The 16,972-nt window shown below is 49.4% G+C and overlaps 1 protein-coding gene across 5 annotated transcripts in view; it reads right to left on the bottom strand.

Annotated features, from left to right (window-relative positions):
* Window positions 1-123: 123 nt before the first annotated feature.
* The window catches only part of MACROD1 (mono-ADP ribosylhydrolase 1), a 309,233-nt gene continuing 292,384 nt past the window's right edge, over window positions 124-16,972 (bottom strand). For 3 of the 5 annotated variants that reach the window (XM_083477836.1, XM_083477838.1, XM_083477839.1), the window contains 5 exons: window positions 4,544-4,665; window positions 3,177-3,207; window positions 2,990-3,063; window positions 1,851-1,932; window positions 124-305 (listed from right to left, as the gene is read on the bottom strand). In XM_083477836.1, the coding sequence (XP_083333962.1) occupies window positions 274-305; window positions 1,851-1,932; window positions 2,990-3,063; window positions 3,177-3,207; window positions 4,544-4,665 (341 nt within the window). In that variant the 3' untranslated portion in view covers window positions 124-273. Of the gene's footprint in view, window positions 306-1,661; window positions 1,694-1,850; window positions 1,933-2,989; window positions 3,064-3,176; window positions 3,208-4,543; window positions 4,666-16,972 lie in introns of all 5 variants that reach the window. The other 2 variants (XM_083477837.1, XM_083477840.1) reach the window with 1 other exon arrangement.

The raw sequence follows: 16,972 nt of genomic DNA, 5'->3' as shown, positions 1-16,972 counted from the left end.
GTTCAGGCAGGTAGGAGCAGGTGAGCTGGTACCTTTTGTTATGCTTGTGCTTCTCTGCAAGGCCGAATCCTCACTCTTCTGACGTCCCCCCCCCTTCCAATCTCACAAGGCGTGCAACTGGAGTGTGTTTTGCATGATTTTATTCCAACAGCAGTTCCTGGATGTTGCTCTTGTCTGGGCGTTTTCTCCCACCACCACTGCGCCTCCTCTGAGCCACGGTGTATTCTGCAGCGGGGTGCTTCGCAGGGGTAGGATAGTCAATGCAAAGCAAGCTCAGAGGCGGGAGGGCAGGACCCCCGAGGCATCTGGTGAGAAGAGAAAGAGGCAAAGGTCAGGCCTGCTGGCTGGGGGCTGCCTCCCCTCTGCCCAGCATATTTCATCAGCATGACCTGAGTTGCCCAATGGGTATGCAGAGGGCAGGGCTCGAAGCAAGGGATGTACATGCTGGCTGGCGGAGTAAGCCTTGCAGCTTTGGGAGCAGGGAGGAAGTAAAAAGAGAAGGATGCAGGAGCAAATGTTTCCATTCCTCAACAATAAAACGGGGGGGGGGGGGGGGGAGAGACTGAGTGATCAGTTCGACAAGCACCAAACCCCCAACTCAACAAGCTTTTGTTAGTGCTGCAGGTGTTAGGTTGGCCCTCAGCCCCACCAGCTACCTCCTGGATTTCTAGCATTGCTGCCGCTTCAGTTTGTGTTCTTTGCTGCATGCAGCAATTTCTAGTCTTGTTTTCCCTTGAACGTGCAATTTCTGCAGCTGTTGTGACCACTGTGTGCCACTTTACTCCCTAAGGTGTTCCTCTCTTCCCCACCCCCACAAATGCAGTAACCAAGTAATGCCCCCTCCCCAAGCCAAAAGCATTTTAAACCCTTCTCAATCTTCCGGGGCTCTAAATCCTTTGTGCCTTCTGTGAGGGAGGGGATCCTGGCTTGCTGACTCCTTCCTCTCTGTCAACCTCATGGACTCAAACCCCGATTCTGAGGCTGTTGTGGGGAGCTTTTGGATAGCTGCTCTGTGCTTCCTTCCCAGGATCGAAAAGGACCCCATAAGTCCTGGCTGTGACCGCTTCTTAACCCTGGAGGCCAGTAGCATTGCCTGTGTGTGTGTGTGTGTGTGTGTGTGCGTGCGCGCATGCACGTAAGGGCTAAAGGGCACATGTGTCACAGGAGACCTGTCGTTGACTGATCCACTACTATTTCTGCTTAAAAGCTGATGGGAAGGGGTGTCTGTTTTTATTTTTCTTAAGGAGCAGTGACAGGATGGGTGTCGCTCCCACTAAATCTAAAGTGGCCGCAGTTGGTATTTGGCTTGTTTGGGTAGACATGAACAATGACCTATAGGACACCTTTGATGCCCCCACCTCCCCCAAGTCAGGCTAATAGTAACTTGTGTGAGAGAGAAAGAGGGGGAGGCGGAGAGATTTAGAGAAAGGCCCTGCCCCTCCTCCAAGTCACTGCTCTGCTGGGGAACCTTTTATAGCTGCTTGTAAACTGAAACACCAGGAGAACCAGCCACAGGTCTCTCACATCGCAGGATTCCCTAAGTGAAATGGGAATCCAGCAAACGAGGAAGAGGTTAGTCCGTGTTGGCTGCCGGGGAAGCGGCGCATGCAGACTCCCCTGTGCCTGTTTCCGCACTGCAATCGGTGCTGGAAAGCTCTTACCCCCATTGGAGAGCGTGAGGAGTGTGGTCAAGCTGGAAACAAACGGAGGAGAGGTGAGAATCCCCCACGACGGGCTTTTCCCTCTCGCCCTCCCTCGAAGAGCTGGAGCTTTTGTGGAAGGCCCACCAGCAGCTTATCGGAAGCATCCTCCTTTCCTGAAAAGGCCTCCTGCTGCTGCCGCCAACTCACCCACGGGGAAGAAGCGGGGAAGCATCTCCTTGTAGATCTCGTCGTCCTTCTCGAGGAAGACGCAGATGATGAGCCTGTCAACCTGCCGGAGGAAGAGGAATTGGAGCGGGGAGTGAGAGCTGCACCTTTGCATTCTGTGCCATTTGCTCCTCCAGGACAGGGCTGGGAAGCCTGTCTCCCCCCCCCCCGGTGTTGCTGGACTCCAGCTCCCATCGTCACTGACCATTGGTCACCCCGACCGGGGCTGATGGGAGTTTGAGTCTGTTGCTGCTGTGAGCTGCCTGCAGCTGGTGTGATCCACCATGCGTAACCATGCGTCTCTTCCTGCTTTGTCTTCCACTGCTGGGTATTTTTAAGCTTTCCTTCCATCTTGCTCTTTGCTCTGTTCCTCCTCTGCCATTTAAATACCTTGGGTTTGTTTTTTTAGTTCTTCAGGGCTGATGGTGCACACATCTACCTATTCACCCATCTCCAAAAATTATGTATTTAAAATTAGAAAACATTTGCACATGCCTGCCTGTTTTACTTAGGCTGCTTTTGTCTGGCCCTTGAGAATCGCCCTCAGGCTTCACCCTTCACTGGCCCGCCTTTCTGCCCTCAAGCGCTCTTGCTTGCTGGAATTGGGCCTGTGAAGTGTAATATTGCCTATCAATTGCCTGGCTGGATGAGGAAGGTGGGGGTACATGTGTAGAATCGTAGAATTGTAGAGTTGGAGGGACCACAAGGGTCATCTAGTCCAACCCCCCTGCAATGCAGGAATCGTTTGCCCAACATGGGGATTGAGCCCACTACCCTGAGATTAAGAGTCTACTGACTGAGGGAAACCTCCTTTTTAATGTGGCTGGAATGTAGCATTGCCCTGCCATCACTGGCATGCAACACACCCACCCTCCCTCATTGGAAAGCGTGTGGCCTTTGAGCTGAACCCACCCATGCCTTAAAGAGCAAGGGGGCTCTGAAACTGGATCAGGAGGGATGGTTAGACTGAGCTCTGCTCCCAAAGTCAAAACTTCCCCCTGCTGCACTCTCCAGCATGGAAGAAAGAATTTTGGGTCTCAAATGAGGAGGCACCTGCCAGTGCCCAAACCTGCTCCTCCACACCTTCCCCAGCCAGACGCCTCCTCCTCCTCTTCCCTCACCTTCTCCTTATTCTCTTCTAGCCACTTGCGCAGCGTGTTGAGCACCACCTCAGCAGCAGCATCGTTCGGATAGCCTATTGAGAAAGGGAGAAGGAAGAGCTGTAATGCTGCGGAACAACCTCCATTCTATCTCTTGGCCTAGGGAAGGACGGTTCTCCCTACTCCCACTTTCCCATGCGGTACTTACCAAATACGCCTGTGGAAATGCAGGGAAAGGCCTGTGGGGAGAAAGGCGGTGCATGAGAGAGATTCTGCATGTGCGTGAGCACTCTTATCTCTGGGTGCTTAATTTGCAGCAATAAGGGTGCAGGAGCTCCATCCCGCTCCCTGGTTCCAGGTGTGGAGCTGAAGGTGAAGAGGGGTTTACAACCTGAGGCAGTGGCTGGCAGTCAAAAGCCTCCTCCTTGCCTCCCAGAAAGCCATAGAATAGGCCCAGTGCATGGACGGTGAACCTGCAAGGGCCTGCCATTCCCAGCAGCGAAGAACAAGAGCTTATATATTCTAAAATAGCCTTTGTCAACCTGGTGCCCTCCAGAGGGTTTGGCCTACAACTCCCAGCCGCCCCAGCCAGCATGGCCATCCTACAGTGCTGCCCCATGTGCTGCAGATAAACCACAGAGCTGGAGGCTTTTGCTCTCTTCTGAAAGCTTGGGTTTATAAAAAGGCTAACTCAATTTAACAGCGCTTGAATTCAATGATTTTATATTTCGATTGTGAGCCCCTGCTTTCTAATTGTATTACAAATATATATCTGTCATCATCATTTAGACCTGTGGTTAAACCTAATTAATTTAATTATCTGTCTTATCTATCAGCCATAATAGCGAAGCATTCAACTTGCGCGCTCCAGTGCAGTATCAGAAGAGCAGACGAAAGGGGGATGGTAGCTAGAAATATCTCTGCTGTTCAGAGCTCTCCTGGGACATTGAGCTGACCACTGGCAGAGGCAGAAGACTTGGGGGAGATGGCTTTTTGTAAGGAGGGAAAGGAACAGTAGCCCAGCCAAGGGGAGCAGACACAATGAACTGGGCTGCAGCTCTGCACCTTCTGAAGACGTAAGCAGGCACCAGAGACCTTGGCTGCGTACACACCATACATTTAAAGCACCCTGCAAAATTCCTGGGAAGTTTATTAAGGGTGCTGGAAATCTGGAAATTGTATCTGTGAGGGGTAAACTACAGCTCCCATGATTCTTTGTGGGGTGGGTGTGCTTTAAATGTGTGTACACAGTCCTTGTATCTGATGTCTGGATTTTTTTCCTGTGCCTTCCATTCCGATCAGATTTAATTTCAAAGTACCCTTGGTGAATGAAAGGGAAAATTACACTGTCAGCAGCTCTAGGAGAGTAGCTGTGCTTGGGATAAGTGCTGGCTGGCTTTGGTAGAGAAATACCCCCATTTTTAAAAAAAGAAAGAAAGAAAGAATATCAAGAACTACCTGTGTAAATTCTTTCATCACTTACAGAGCTAGTCCCAGGGCTGAGGCATGCAGATTTGCACCAAGCCTTGCCACCTGCTCTATCAAACACCTTAAGCCTCTTCCCTGTCTGCTCACCACAGTCCGCAGCTTGTTCTCTACGGTTAATTTCAGGCTGTTCTTGTAGCAGTCGCTGAGTTCGGTTGCTTGCGCAGCACTGGGTTGCCCCTGGGCGATGGGTCCTACCGTGTGAATGACGACTGAGAAAAGAGAGAGAGACAGATGAGGGTCATCGGCCAGAAGCAGAGCCCCTCTTGCTCAGTTCCGTCCTCTGCAATTTGATTGAGAGATGCTTACAAGAACTGAGCTGCTGGACTTAATCAAGAGCGCATTGCTATTGCTCCTTCCAATTCTCTAAACCACCGAGGGACAAAACAAAGCATTTCTTCACATAGTGTACGGCTGAACGACGGAACTCGCTTCCACAAGAGGCAGGCAGTGATCGCCATCAACTTGGATGGTTTTAAAAGAAGATTAAAAGGTAAAGGGACCCGTGACCATTAGGTCCAGTCGTGACTGGCTCTGGGGTTGCGGCGCTCATCTCGCTTTAGTGGCCGAGGGAGCCGGTGTACAGCTTCCGGGTCATGTGGCCAGTATGACTGAGCCGCTTCTGGTGAGCCAGAGCAGCGCACGGAAGCACCATTTACCTTCCCGCTGGAGCGGTACCTATTTATCTACTTGCACTTTGACGTGCTTTCGAACTGCTAGGTTGGCAGGAGCTGGGACCGAGCAATGGGAGCTCACCCCGTTGCGGGGATTCGAACCACCGACCTCCTGATCAGCAAGTCCTAGGCTCTGTGGTTTAACCCACAGCGCCACCTGCGTCCCCAATAAAAAAAGATTAGACAAATTCTAATTGGAGGTTGGAGGCTGTAATGCTTCTGAGTACTAGTTGTTGGGAATCCCAAGTGGGGAGAGTGCTGTTGTGCTCAAGTCCTTATTGTGCACTTCCCAGAGGCATTTGGATGGCTCTTCTGAGAACAGGATGCTGATGGGCCACTGGTCCGATCTAGCAGAGGTTTTTGCAAATTCTTATGGGTGGTGAGTCTCTGGCACTCCAAGCGGCGGAGTGTGTTCTTGTGGTGCCCAGAGTGTGCGCCCACACGTGCCTGGGGAGCAGAGTGCAGGGCATGGAGGACGAACGGAGCCTGACACGTGCCAGCCCAGGCCTAACCGCCAATGCCACTGGAGCGATACCAGCCCCAACCCACTTTGCAAGGCTGCAATGATCCCTCAGGAGTCTGGGATCAAAGGGCGCATGACTATTGCATCTTTCTCATGCCACCCTCCCCGAGCCGCTGATCAGATACCAGCCTCGCAAAGCAGTGCAGGGCTGGTTTGGAGAAGGCACTTGCCCTGGCAGCCCCTCCCATGCTATGCCCCTGGGCACTGCAGATATTTCTAGACTACAACGCCCATCATTCCGTCCAGTAGTCCTGCTCTTCAGGACTGATGAGTGTTGAGAGTCCAGCAACTTCTGGAGGGAACCACATTACTTCTCTAAAACAAGCTTACTGCAAGCCTGTTCCTTCTGAAGAATAAAGATTATTTCTCAAGTATCCCTTAGGCATTTAGATAAATTATTAAGTGACAATTACTTATTTTCCTTTATTTGCTTTATACATACATACAGCCCTTTGGCTACATTTAGGCTCCCTGGGTAGTTCTGAAGTTATTACTCAGGCTTAAAGCAGCAGTATATGGAACGTTCTCATTTTTTTATAAAAAAAGTAAAACACGCAGTTAGTAATGCCCTCACTGAGTAGCAACATATTCTTTAATGTTCTCTTTTATTATAGTGAGGTTAGACACTTCTACAAGAACATATACTCTGCATGATTCATGTTAGCATTTTTATATCACTTACACTCCTGACTTTTTTTTTTTTTTTGGCCTTTACGAAATAAATGAACAGCAGCCCCTGAGAATAACCAAGACCTCATTTCAAATATGGCAAACGGGGGTCTCGTCTGCAGTGACCCCACTTTCATGGATCTGTCTCCCAAAAGAGGCTCAGACAACCTCATCGCTGCAACCTTCAAATAACCATTAAAGACTTGCCTGTTTCAAACAGCCTTTTCTTGATATCGTTGTGCTGCTATTAACTGAAGTGGTGCTGAATTATTTTATTTGTTTTAATTTTCTTGGACTGAAGCTGGATGTTACTATTTATTGGTCTCATTGTCTTGCTGCTATTTTACTGTTGCCGAATCTTATTGCTGCCTTTTATTCTGCAGATATCTACATAGCTATATATAGATACGTTTCTCATTTGTGCTGCTCTTGCTTCTACTCGGTATTATAATCCTATATCTGCACGACGGGAACTGCCTGGTAAAGGTTTGGTCCCATAAGAGGGTATAAATGTATTTTAAATAAATATCCTCATGGCTTGGACAACTTCAGAAACATCCCCTACCCCAGCCCCACATCTCAAGGGTTGCCAAAGGCTTTTATCTATCTGCATTTTTAAAATTCATTGTCTATTTATTAGGCATATTTATAGCCCACCCCTGCACCATAATCTGTCCCAGGACAGAGTAAAATATACAAATGCATGAACTACTAACCCCCCCACCCCACCCCACCCAACCCCAAAAAACTTTGTAAGTGGGCATAATAATAAAGTAGCTAACATGAATTACACTTGTATTTACAAATAAAGATACATTAAAACTACAAAAGCAACTTGAAAAACTACAGAGTGGGTTACTCGCTCTCAAGCAGGGATGCTTTAGCAGGCAGGTCTTTACGAGTCACCAGAAGATAGAAATGTCTATGTCAGAGGTGCTCCCCGGTGAGGCCATCCCAGAAGCAGGGGCCAGCAGCCTCTTTCCTCAATCTACACACAGAGCATGTCTGCTGCCAGCAGGAATGCAGAGGAGAGAAGTCTCTGAAGGTCTTGGGACACAGGGCTTGGGTTGGTATTGGGAGGGGTGTGGGTGTTGAGTCCCAAAGCTGGCGCCTTGCATTTGGCACAAAGCTTCTGCCAAGCTCCCAGTGGTGTAAGGATACCCCTGCCGCATACTCCTGCCTCTGCCACTGCAGTGGCACCTACTACGCATCCAGAATACAACAGAATCATAGAGTTGGAAGGGACCCTGAGGATCATCGAGTCCAACCTGCTGCAATGCAGAAATATGTAGCTGTCCCAGATGGGGATTGAACCTGCAACCTTGGCATTATCAGCACCACGATCTAACCAACTGAGCAATCCAGCTGAGGACATTCAGCCAGTCTTATGGTAAGTATCCAATTGGGCTCCTGGTGTCCCTGTGCACGCACCCATTCCCTACTCTAAAATCTGCTAGTGATCCCTGGGAGAGAGTGGAACCCCAAAGAGTGATGATGTTTGCAGCAAAACATACCAATGTTTTAACAAGGCACCAGTCGCCAAGGCAAATGCGGAGATAAACGAGGGGCAGTGACTTATTTACCGGGGAAAGAGGCTGAAGGTGAGCTGGACCCAATGAATTAGTTTCTGAATCGAGTGGGGTGAGTCAAAGCTCAGCCAACAGCTGGGTTTAGTTAAATACAGGAGGAAGTGTGCAAATATTAAAATACCAGGCCCAGATTTATTGGCGTCAGTGTCTCCTGCAGGAGGAGGCAGTGGTGAATTTGTAGACGGTAGTGAAGGGAGCAGGAAGATGAGTGAAGCGAGGAGGTCTGGGGGCTCGGGCCTGCCGAGAGTACCAAAGGCCTCCTCCCTCTTCATTTTCAGCTGAATCAAGTTGTTCTGCCTGCTACGTAAAATTCAGGATCCAAGCGTACAAATCAGGAAGAGTAGCTATGGTCAGCAGGGGGTGCTGTTGAGCCAGCAATCATTGCCCACTAAGGATGGAAAACTGCTTTTCGTATTTGTATTTGTGTGTGTGTGATTTATGTGAGGTAGGACTTCATCTGAGCCTGCCCTTGCCCTGCTATGAGTGTCCAGTGTTTGAGCTCATGGAGAAGGAGTCATTTTGTAGAGAGGAGTGTGCAAGCACTGGAAGGTAATCTTCCAGCCCCTGCTAAAACACTGCCTTCATCATGCTCTCTCCAATTTTGCTTTGTTTTGCAGGGATCAGCACAGCCAGGCATCTGTCAAGCCCACTGCCAACCAGCAGAGAACCCCTGGGCCCTGCTGCTCCTCACTGCCTGCTTGTTGCTATCTTCTCCAAGCCAGCAATAAGAGAAAGCACAGCTGCCGCCCCTGACAGGCCCCTGCCCGCCCCTCCGCCACCTGTTCACATCCCCTTGCCTGTTCTCTTCTTCCAGCCACGCATGAGAAGTGGACTCAGAGGCAGGAGGGGGAATGCGCAAGCCACCCTTCCCCAACCTGTTGCCCTGCGGATGTCGCTGGACTCCAGCTGCCAACGCCCCTGAACATTGGTCATGCTGGCTGAGGCTGATGGGAGTGCAAAAACAGCTGGAGGTGATCAGGTTGGAGGAGGCAAGGCCTCCACAAAAATGTATTTTGCCCAGGGACTCCACCACAAACAAGCGGCCACTTGTGAATTACTACTACTACTACTACTACTACTACTACTACTACTACTATTTATAGCCCTTCAAACTGATAGGACTTCTTCAAGTGGAAGGCTGTCCTACGTAAAGTAGCATACATGGGGGCACCCCACTACTGGATAACTACAAAAAACTATTCAGGGTCTACTTAGCCTCTTTTATGAGGGATATATTTACAATTTGCTTTCCGTACAAATTCTCAAAGGTGTTGTCCAATTTAAAGGGCAATGATAATGCACAGTGCACGGGAACACACATACAGGCACCGACACCCAGCTCCATTAAAATCAGCTCAAATGATTAAAACAAATAAGCAATTCAATTTTGCAGATTAAAAAGCTTTCTCCTTAAAGGACGGTTGACCTCACAACCGCCACCACCTGCCCTGCTGCGGTAGTAAAGTCTCAGTGGCGTCAGCCAGCACAGAGGGGTGTGTGTGTGTGTGTGTGTGTAAAAAACACTGCGTTTTAACAAATCAAAATGATTACACATGCTATCAATTAGTAAACATTTAATTCTGATAAAATTAAAACAGAATTTGCCACAAAAACCCCACAAAAAACAGATGGAGTGCCAGCATACTTGTCAATCAGCCACCAGGAGGCGGGAGCAAGTTGACTTCTTAGGGTGAAACTGGTGCAGGACATGACATGACCAGAGCTCCCAGTGCTTTCACTGTTTTCCCTTTCTGAGCAGCCATGAGTGGGGCAGGGGCAACTTGGATCCCTTGGACCAGTTTCCCAGTCTTCATTGCCCACATACGCCCCAGTTGGGGGAAACAGGTCTGTGCATCTTAACCAGCTTTGCCCTTGCTGAGCAACTTGGCAGAATCTTGCCTGCTGCCATGCACTGGTTGGACGCAGAGGAATGGAAGGAGGAACCAGCTGGGGATCCTCCAAGGGAAGAAGGCTCAGAGCCCATGGATTGGAGGTGGTATGATGATGAGTGGTCAGAGGGAGAAGACAGGGAAGAGGAGGTGTCGGAAGCTGAAGAGGTAACAGGGCTTAGTGAGCAGGGGGAGTCTGTGGCAGAGAGAAGTCCAGAATCAGAGGAAGAAGCTGAAGCAGGGGAGGAGGGAGGCGAAGAGACAGAGATGAGTTTGGCAAAAGAGTCACGGGTGTCTCCCCCTTCTGCTGCAACAAGTGTCCCTCCCTGCTGGTTTCCAAAAACCAGAAGAGGCATGAAAAGGGCAGAGGAGAGGTTGGCTTCACACAGACACAGTCTCCAATTGTTTGGAAAAAGTCTTGGAGAGGAGGGGACTTGGACGGCTGTGGTGAGGCAGGGGCTTTCAGTCTTGGCAACTGATCCATGGGACAAGACCCACCGGGGATGAACTGCTGTGCACATTAGGCCTGACACTCCGCCAAGTCTGCGCAGATCGTGTTCTTGCTAATAAAGAGTTAACGCCAACTTTCAGGGTATGATTTATTGTTGGCTTGCTTCTGTCACCTGCACATTTCCCCCTGCTAAATTTTGGTAGTGAAGCCACAGAATTGATCTTGAGAGGTGATCTGGTCTGCCCCCCCCCCTTGCTTCAGGAAATCCAGATTCACAGCATCCCCACAGGTGACTGTCCGGCCTCTGCTTAAGGGCCTTCACCCGCTGTTCTGGGCCATTGCGCCCACTGTTTAACTACTCTTGCCATCCAGAATTTTCTCCTAACCTTGAACACCCATCTGCCCTTCTGTCATTAAAGCCCTTGAAAACTAGTCCTGTCCTCTGAGGCAGCAGCGGAGAATGAGTCTTTGCCCTCTTTCGCGGGGCCACCGTGCAGTAATTTGAAGAGCGCTAACCAGAAAAGAAATTTCAAGCCAAAGCACTGGTTGTGAAATCTAGCAGGTGTGTTTACTGCAGCATAAGTATACCAGACTTCGTGCATGTGTGTGATGTTGTCGAGCTACCAGCCCTCGCCCAAAAGACCCAGGAGTCCTGCCTTGGCACTCCATCCTTCAGCCCTCAAATGCTGCTGGCCAACTGCTGCTTCGGCTCCTTGAGTGGCCACATGCAGCCTTAGCTCTGTGAGTGATTTACTGACCCAAGGAGGGTGGCCTGGCTTCCTTGCAGTGCCCAGAGGTGGCTCGCAGGCTTGCTGCTGTGCTCACAGCCCGGCTCCTGGGCTGAAGATTTAGAAGCAATGTGATCTGATTTACCCCAGTAAACACGGGAGTTCCTTCCCATGTTTCAGGACTTGAGCTTGGCCTTTTGTGGCTTCCCTGATCTACCACCCCCCCCCCCATGTCAGGGACATGTGTTTGGAAGGTCAAATGGATACCCAAGAGAGCATATGGATTCAAGCTTTAGAGGGGCAAAGGATCCACAGCGGCAGGACTGGGGAAGGAACTTCAGTCACAGGGTGGTTGCTGTCAAAATGTTGTTGGGCTCCAACTCCCATCAGGCTCAATCAGCATGGGAAGATGGGAGATGTAGTCCAAAGTCTCGAGGGCACAGCGTTGGCTCTGATTTGTTTGTTGTATTTGTCAGCTGCTTTTCTTACAAAGGTAACTCAAAGCAATTTACGTCAAAACCAATGGAAAACAACAATAAAAAACAACAACACAAAAATTCAAATGAAAACCACAGTTAAATTTTTTTTTTAAAAATGGCAATAATGACCCAGCACCCACTAATGGAACAACAGCTGGTCCTAGGTCAAAGAAAAAAAGGAAGGAAAAGCACAGTCCTGGGATGATGTCCTTTCCTCGGGCTCCTCTTTGCCTGAGCACAGAAGCAAGAGGAGGTTCTGCGTCCTCTCTGGGGAAATGCAATCAAAATGCAAATCTCCCACTGACACACCAGCATTGCCCCTGATAATAAAGACAAATTGCCCGTGCAGACTCCATGGAGATGCTGGCGATAAATCAGCTTCTCTGGTAACCTGCATTGAGGGACATCAGCTCAACCCCCACCCTGAGGCCACTGGGTGTTTGCGGCCCTCCTCACCCCACATGCCAAGCATGAATGGTCATTTCCCCCTGTAGGTCCGGCCCTATCATTGGGTAGAGTGGGGTTACTCAGGCAGGAAAAAAGGAGAGGGAACCAAAGGCAGTTTGGTTCAGCATCCTGTTTTCGACACCCGCCTCAGCCAGCAGCTTCCAGAAAGCCCAAAAGACAGGCAGGGGGAGATGTCTTCCAAAAGACTGTTGAGCTTTTGGAAACTGGTGCTGTGCTGTTTTTATTGCTTATGTGCTTTAACATATTTTATATATGTATATAGTTTTAATTCTAGCAATTGTTTAATTGATTTTTAATGATAGCTTTTTCTAAAAAAAATAAAATAGAAGTTCTTTTTTTTTTATTAATCTGTAAGCCACCTGAAGTCCCATCAGGGGAAAAGAAGGAGTATAAATAGATTTATAATGACGTACAACAACAACAACTGCATCATCTGAGATTCACAAGGGCAGGGTTCCTGGAGCTGAAGGTTCCATTAGCTAGTGTGGTTAGAAAGTAGGGCTATCACCTCATCAAAGAAATCTCAGTTCACCCAGCCCAGCGGTCCCCAACTGGTAGTTGGCAGACCCCATGGGGTCTGCAAAACCCACCCAGAGGGTCTGTGGGACATACCCGTTAACTGTCTGAGACATCCCATACTGGGGGGTTGTGCTCTCACACAAATCAGGTGACTAACACAGGAGCACAGCCCAGAAGACGCACATCCCAGTTTTGCGCTGGGACATGTTGGAAGGTTCACCTAACAAAAACTACCACAAAGTTATCAACGTTTTCAAAAGTAGAGGGTCCATGGATTGGCTTTTGAAAAGAGGGCCCACAGCTAATTGGGAACCACTGACAAATTCAGGTTGCACAATGAAAGTTGATTTAGAGATCTTGAGAAGCAAAGACTGGAAAGTGATGGGGAAGTGTGCCTTGACGCAACCCAACCCAACCCATCAGGATGAGTGCTCAAGTAGCAGGATGCCTGGAAGTGACTTCAGGGGGGTTAAGAAAAAGCAAGGTTAGGGGGTAGGGATGGGGGCAAGACAGAAAAGTTAAGGGATGGAGGGGAAATGAATGGTGAGGCTGAGAGCGAGGGGAAAGAAAGAGCAAGGCTAGGAGATGGAAGGGGAAGAAGAGAGAGGCAAAGGGGGAGAGCAGAGACAGCTTTTCTCTGCTGATGGAGGCCTCTTCTTCCAACACAGCACAGAAACCAAATGACCTTTCTCATGGTTCCCTGATTCTGCTTTAAGCCAAGGCAAGTCAAGCGGCCTGCTGCTTCCACTCAGTCCCCACGTTGGCAACGTGGCATATTGGCTAGTGGCCTCTCTCCCTGGACGGATATGCAGGAGCAGCAGCAGTGTGATGAGTTAAAAGCAACCTGGATGAATTTTGGCTGGTCCAGGACACTCAGAGTAAAAAGGGCTTGTTGTTTTTTTTAAAAAATATTTTTATTAAAGATTTCTTAGTTTACAAAAATACGTGCATCGTCTCTTTTTTCAAATTGCGTTTTCTACTGATCAGTTTCATTTGTTGTGAGACATCAGTGTCACACACAGTGTTAGGTTAGGAAGAAAAGAGGGGGAAGGGGGAGGGCGAGTAGGGTGGGGTCGGGTGGCGATGCTTCTATTTTTCTACTTAGTGTATGTGTGGGGTTTTGTGTCAGCGTCACTTGTGTGGGTTCTCTTACTATTCGCTTGTTGTATTTCCTTGGTGGTGAGAGAGGTTGGGGGTGGCCTAGGGTGTGGTTGGTTGTCTTTGGTTCGCTGTAGTGAGATTTGTTTTCGTGTGTGAGTGGGGCGTGTGTTTTTGGTTAGCCAGATTGATTTGTATGCTGTTGGTGGATTTTTGTCATTGTCTTGTTGGGCTGTGTATGTGATAAAGGGGAGCCATACCGGGGTGAAGGTGTCTTCTTCTGTTTGTCCCTTTGTCAGTTTCAGTTTATTGGTTAGTTTTTCTAATAAGTCTGTTTTGGAGTGGAAATTTCTGAAGGTCTTGCTAGGGACTGGTTCTGGGCGTCAGTCTGGAGCTAACCACTATCTGAAAATCGCAGCAAATAACTGTGCCCTGATTGTCTAGGTGCTTCCACACTATTTCAAGGATCTGAAAGACTTGCTGCCCAGGGACTCTTTTCCTATGGGAAGTTGCTTGTAAAAAGCTCCCCCATCCCGCTTCTTCCAGTTATGGGAGCAGGTCCAGATCGCAACGATGCGGACTCCAAAAAGGAAGACAGGCAAGGAGCGAGTGATTATAACATGGGAGGAAAGTGAGAGCGGGATCAAGCTCTGGGATTAAGTGGGAAAATGGGGGCTCCTGGGGGGTGGGTCAGGGAAGATTTAATTAACACTGGAAATCTCCTTTGCTGAAGGAACTCATAAGCAAATGTTATATAACCATCTCAGCCATGACATGAGTCCCCAACGCGGACCCCATGGGCGCCAGTGTGCCTGCCAGCACCTCTTACGATGTCCACCAAAGATAGCAGTAAACAGCCTCTCAAAAATCTACAATCCACAAAGAGCCACTTGTTCTTCCTGCTCAGTTCCTGCCTGCCCTGGGGCAGCCTCTCCTACACTGCACACACACATACTTGCCCATATTTCATGGGATGCCAGGATTTGACACCCACCCATTCTGAACAGAGGAGAGGTGCAAAGAGCTTCTGCCTGTGAGCAGTGGGTTATATGTTTCTCTTCACATCAATGGGAGGCTGACGGGGTGGGGAGGGCCACACCAGTACTATTTTGCGGCCTTGGCTCTGTTTCTGCTTATTCACACGTGGCAGCCATTTTGTGTCACACCAATTCTCTGGCTCCCGCCTCCATAGGAGGCATTTCGCATTATGCCATGCACCCCACAGCAGCCGTTCTGAGACAGGCACCACAGAAAATGTGCCCACTGACCCCAAAAGCTTGGAGGCCCCCCGAATATTAAGCACTCGTGTGGAATCTCAGTTTTAATTCCACTTCCACTGCTCTTGTCACGACCGCCACAGTGAGTAGCCATGGCTGTTAACGTGGACGTATTTTGTACAGATAAAGTTGGAGTCGACAACCTCTCCGTTCTTTTCAGCACGGTATTTATTCTCCCCTCGAGAGAACGTGACTTTGAGGCAGCCCCCAAATGGAGAGGGAGAAATGTTCAGAATGACGCCCTCGACTATGCTTATTGCCCTTGGAGGACTATGATTTAAGGAAGGAAGGAAGGAAATCCCAATTAAAAAATCTCTCATGTTGATCTGCCTTTTGCGAGCGAATCGATTTAATCACGCAGATTGCTGTTGCCAACAACGCGGCGCTGCCTTCCACAGAAGAGCACAAGATGGAAGCAAAAACAAAAGAGAAAAAGAAATTGCTGTCTTGCAGGGAGAGAGGGAGAAAGGGAGAAAAGAAATTCGCAGCCAAAATGTTAGTCAGAGGCGGGCACCCAGCCTGGCGTGAAATTCAATTACTAGGCAGGTAGGTGGAAATACAAGGGCCCCCAGGAAGGCAGAAATGCAGCTACGAAACAGATCTAGCAGCGAGTTAAAATTAACCCTCTTAATGCTTCAGACGGAGAAGGCCCCTGCCTCAGTATCCAAAAAATATACAAGATGTAGGGAGCAAAATTGGGGCTTACTTCGCCCCCACTGTGTTTTCAGTCCCAGGGTTTAGCCAAGAACCATGCCAAGTAAGAATAAATGACAGCCCCTCAGAGTGAGTGCAGAGTGTGAATTCCTCATCCCACAGAATAAGCAGAGAGAAAGTGGGAAGAGAAAGTCCCCATCCATCCTGGCGTTAGGGAAATGATACAACGGTGTTTTCCTCACTTCCTTGAGTGTGGTGGCAGCACCTGGTGCTTGCTGGGAATGGTTGGGAGGACAGCAGGAAGCCCAGGCAGTAGGTGAAGCCAGAGATGCTGGAAGCCAGAGCCAACCAACTCAAATTTTGTCCCCATCCTCCTCCTCCTCCTCCTCCTCCTCCTCCTCCTCCCTGCTGAGTTCTACAAGGGGCAAAACTGAGGTGCAGGAGGAAGAAGCTGGCAGTCAGGGCCATGCGCTGTACTGGCTGCAAGAAAAAGGGCAGGCAGAGGTGGCTGGGATCAGACCAAGGTCTAGTCTCCACTGCAAGAGCGGTGAGAAATTCCAGGGGCAGCACTTTCCTATCAGCTTTAGGTTTTCTTTGGTTGAGATGGTACTGGAGACCTATATGGCATATTTCTAAGGTTTGCTTTGTTTACAAAGGTACACTTACAACAGGGATGGTGAACCTCTGGCCCTCCAGATGTTGCGGCACTGCAACTCCCACCCTTCCTCACTCCTGGCCATGCTGCCTGAGGCTCATGGGAGTTGGGAATCCTGCTACACCTGGAGGGTCACAAGTTCCCCATCCCTGACACAGAACACACACACATGCACGTGCACAAGCCCTCCTTAGTGGACATGTGTGTGGGGAAGTGTCCGACCTTCCCCAGGCTTCAATGGGCACCTCATTTAAAAGCACAGAGATTCCCATCTCTCTAGCAACCACAAGCTCCAATCAGCCAGTGATTCCGGGGTATTTAACCAACAATCTGTATAACAAAAGAAAAGTCAAAAGTGGCAACGCTACAAATTAGATGAAACTGCCTCTGAGCACACGCAGAGTGCATCTCCCTCAGCCGTATTCAAGTGTTCATCTTCTGGGTTAGAAGAACATGCAAGGGGGGACAGTGGGGACAAGCTCCACCCCACCGGTCACTGTGAGGAGTCAGAGAGTGACTGCCCGCAGCCGGGAGCCTGCTCTACCCGGAATTTTAAAAAGCAGGATTCTAAAACTTGCAGGGAGCCTTTGGGAGCAGAGAAGGGTCCCCACGGCAGACCTGTGAAAAGTGGGATGTATACAGGTGTATATTCAACTCCCCCCCCCCCCACTGTGTTGCTTTAACTCAACAAATGCCTGAATGTAAGTACAGTGGTACCTCTAGTTGCAGACTTAATCCATTTCAGGGTGCCGTTTTCACCCCGAACAGTCCGCAACTAGAGCGCCTCTTCTGTGCATGTGCGCGGTGCAACCGAATGCTTCTGCACATACGCGAGGCGTGCAGATC

This window comes from Podarcis liolepis (assembly GCF_965112155.1).
Source record: "Podarcis liolepis genome assembly, chromosome: 15".
In the NCBI taxonomy this organism is placed as follows: Eukaryota; Metazoa; Chordata; class Lepidosauria; order Squamata; family Lacertidae; genus Podarcis; species Podarcis liolepis.
This window is presented reverse-complemented; position numbering and strand designations above follow the sequence as displayed.